Genomic DNA, 3706 nt, shown 5'->3' with positions numbered 1-3706 from the left:
CTAACATTTATATAATTTATCTTTTGGCACACTAATATTTATATGATTTATCTTTTGGCACACTAATATTTATATAATTTATCTTTTGGCACACTAATATTTATATAATTTATCTTTTGGCACACTAATATTTATATAATTTATCTTTTGGCACACTAATATTTATATGATTTATCTTTTGGCACAATAATATTTTTATAAATTTTCTTTTGGCACACTAATATTTTTATAATTTTTCTTTTGGCACTAATATTTATATAATTTTTCTTTTGGCACACTATTATTTATATAATTTATCTTTTGGCACACTAATATTTATGTCGGTGATCTCGAACACTGTTTGTGCTAAGAGCGTTCATAAAGTTATCAGTTCACTTATATTTTAAAACTTAATATCATACAACACAAGGAAACAGGTAATATTGAAAATGCCAAATACAATCTTTAAATTCATTTATTCATTATTATTTTGTAAGGTCCAAACAGCGGAAAAACAACAAAATCTTAACATACTGTATCACATTGTTTGCATATATCAAAACTTATTAGAAAAGTTTCATAATACTGCAGTATTGTAATACAAGGGAGAGGAGAAAGAGAGGGGCGGGGGAGAAAAGGAGAATTTACAATATAAAAAAATGAAACAGATTTAGCGGCAATACATATATATCTACGTAGGCAATATGTGTGTAATAAATAAAACAAATAGAAAGAAACCTCTATCTTGTGAATGAAGGCTTCCGGCAGCGATACCCGATACAATACCTTAATAGATTTCCCATAGTCCTTGGTCAGTTATCTTGTATGATAAGCAAGGTATCAAACAGATTAATACGAAATATATTTAGTTTCCCATCATTTAAAGGTCTTTTCCGTCAGTCTTATGTCCTCTCACATGTTTCATCATGTTGCTTTTTACCGTGAATTTCTTACTGCATAGAGAGCAAGTGTAAGGCTTTTCTCCTGTATGAATTCTCATGTGTCTTCCGAGGTCACGGCGGATGTAGAACTTTTTACCGCAGGTTTCACAAGCAAAATCTCTCTGGCCTGTGTGGATTTTTATGTGCTTTATTAAGTCGCCTTTGTTCATAAACATCTTTTTACAAACATCACAGCCATATTTCTTTTCTTCAGTGTGTATCTTCCCGTGTCTGATTTGCGAGCTTTTGCTCATAAATTCCTTTTTACACACATTGCAGCTAAATTTCTTGCCACACACATTGCGAGCGAACGTTTTTTCGCCAGTGTGGATTCTTAAATGCCTTTTGTGCGAGGTTATATTCGAGAAGCTCGATCCACAAACCTCGCATCTATAAGGTTTTTCTCCGGTGTGAACCCTCATATGCCGTGCCAGATCCCCTGAATGGGGAAACTTCTTACTGCACCTGTCACAAGCGAAGGGCCTCTCCCCCGTGTGTGTTCTGATGTGCACGACCAAATTTCCCTTTTGAGAGAAGCCTTTACCACAAATATCGCAGCTGAATGACTTTTCTGCACCACACCTCTTACTATGAAGCTCCCATTGTAAGTGGCTCGTAAATCTCTTCTTACACTTACCGCATCTGAAGGACTCATCGGCTGACTCCTCTGCGGCTGTCGTAGCGCCGGACATTTCTCCACAACAGTCTTCTTGAAAATCGGTTTGATGCTTGGCTTCCTCTTCGACAACCTCTTCCTCGATGTCTATGAGATCCTTGACATCGGAAAGCTCTTCCTTAATCCCCCAAGTAATATTCTCCTCCATTACAGAACGTCCTATGCTCGTCCTTGAAAGGGCCTCCTCGTCCATTGGCATAAGGATGGGTTCCTCTTTCAAATCCACAATGTCCTCAAGTTTGATGCCTTCGATGAGGGTGTCATCCTCGATTTCTTGTTTGACATAACTGGAATCATCAACCATATCCCCGCAATTCCAGTGTGCCTGAATATATAAACCTGTGGGGAATATATAAAAATTCATATGCTGCCTATTGGTGGCTTATATATAATCATTATAGTTATTTTTTTCTTTAGTATTCTAAACTAATTAATTCATTACAATATTCTTTTCCTGTTCAGCTTCAGAAAAGGCAAAATTGCCATATAAAGAAAACATTTCAAGTATTATTTAAAGTATCTAATGAATTATATATATATTTTAAAAAGATATATCATATTCCAAGTACCCTCATTATACTTTGAACCGAAATTGGAAATTTAACCTGATTAGAAATCTAGAAAAGGGGGCCTGGTTTTACAGATATAAGCAGAGAATAAAATTAGATATTAAAGATTGCATAGTGCCGGAGATTCATAACTGTATTTAAATAAAAGATGTGGGACATGCTAGAAATATAAGATGCAATCATTTGATTCGTTTAAGACATGATGAGGAAGCTGTAAATGTGTTATGTCGACTTCCTATTCCAACATTCTGGTTAATGGCTAATGATTGAAACGAATAAATGTGCTAGACATCAAAGGTCATATAGCACTATGGTTAAGTATTGTGGCGAAAAAGGTAAACATGAGTTAACGATTGGGATAAAATGTGTTAGATGTCAGAGGTTATAAAGTTTTATAAGATGGTGCAAATGAAGTAAATCGGAGATTAAAAAAGGGTTAAGGGCATAGGGCGATTGGGAGAAATGAAGTGCATCTGTGGTTGGGGAAGCAAGAACAACACTGTTTAAGGAAAACGGGCAAAAGTGCCACTATGAATAAATACGGGAAATATGGGTTGAGATGGCTGAGATAAGGGGGCTAGGGAAGGTGGTAAAGTACCAGAAGGGATTCGCATGAGCATCCAGGATAATGGGAAACGAAGAGTGGAATGGTATAGATGGAGAAGGAGAGGATGGGGTGTGTTGGGAAAGAGTGGGAGGAAGAGGGGTAGGGGGAATTAGAGCGGGGAAGAGGATGGATATCGGAAAATACTTGAATTTAGAACGAATAGGAATAGAGGGATTGGAGAATAGATGAAGCAGCGGTCAAGTTTAGGAATTTTTGGATGTCTTCAAAGAGTTTCTGGAGGGGAGTTGGGTAGGGAGGTTTGAGAAACGAAGGTTCTCATGTGAGGAGAAGAGGGTATAAATGTTCGAGGAGCAGGGGAACAGGAGGGTCGAGGAGAGGATGTGGTAGGCGAAGATGGGGTGGAAAGTTTAGGTTGTCTGGTGCGACAGGTAAAGGGAGGAGGAGGGGTAGGCATCGGACAAGTGGTAGAGATTTGAGTATCTGGATTTAGACTGGAAAAAGGAATTTGACTGGAGGAGAGGGAGGTGGAGGTAGAATGGTTCAGAGTAGAGTTAAGAAGTACGGGGGGGGGGGGAGATGTTGAGATATCTTGAGAATTTGTGACTGGAGCAGAGCGAACGACACCTTTGGAATAGGTAGAGAGACAAAAACTTCGTCGGCGTGTTTGCTTTCTGACCTCACGTAGAGTGAATCCTAATTTGAATCTGAGAATTGCTACCTCAGATTCGAGCTCATAGGCAGGGCAGCTTCTATAAAGCACGTTATGGGAGCCACTACAACTGGCACGCGTACTTGACTGAGCAGGGTCATGTCCAAGTTGAGCACGTGGAGGGCAGCGGTTTGTGGAGCGAGTGTTTGACTGGATGGCCAAAACGCCAGCATTTTTGACATTGACGAAGAACTGGTCGATATGCTAGTACAGGGCAGGACACTCCACCAATATAAACATGGCGGAAGTCATGTCTACATAAGC

At 38.8% G+C, this 3706-nt stretch overlaps 1 protein-coding gene across 1 annotated transcript in view; it reads right to left on the bottom strand.

The window, feature by feature from the left end:
- Nucleotides 1-436: 436 nt before the first annotated feature.
- LOC113827306 (zinc finger protein OZF) overlaps nt 437-3706 on the bottom strand; it is a 4960-nt gene continuing 1690 nt past the window's right edge. Inside the window, exon 2 of the mRNA XM_027380200.2 lies at nt 437-1935. Within this exon, the coding sequence (XP_027236001.2) occupies nt 860-1935 (1076 nt within the window). The 3' untranslated portion in view covers nt 437-859. The remainder of the gene's footprint in view (nt 1936-3706) is intronic.

Source organism: Penaeus vannamei, chromosome 3, assembly GCF_042767895.1.
Source record: "Penaeus vannamei isolate JL-2024 chromosome 3, ASM4276789v1, whole genome shotgun sequence".
NCBI lineage: Eukaryota > Metazoa > Arthropoda > Malacostraca > Decapoda > Penaeidae > Penaeus > Penaeus vannamei.
This window is presented reverse-complemented; position numbering and strand designations above follow the sequence as displayed.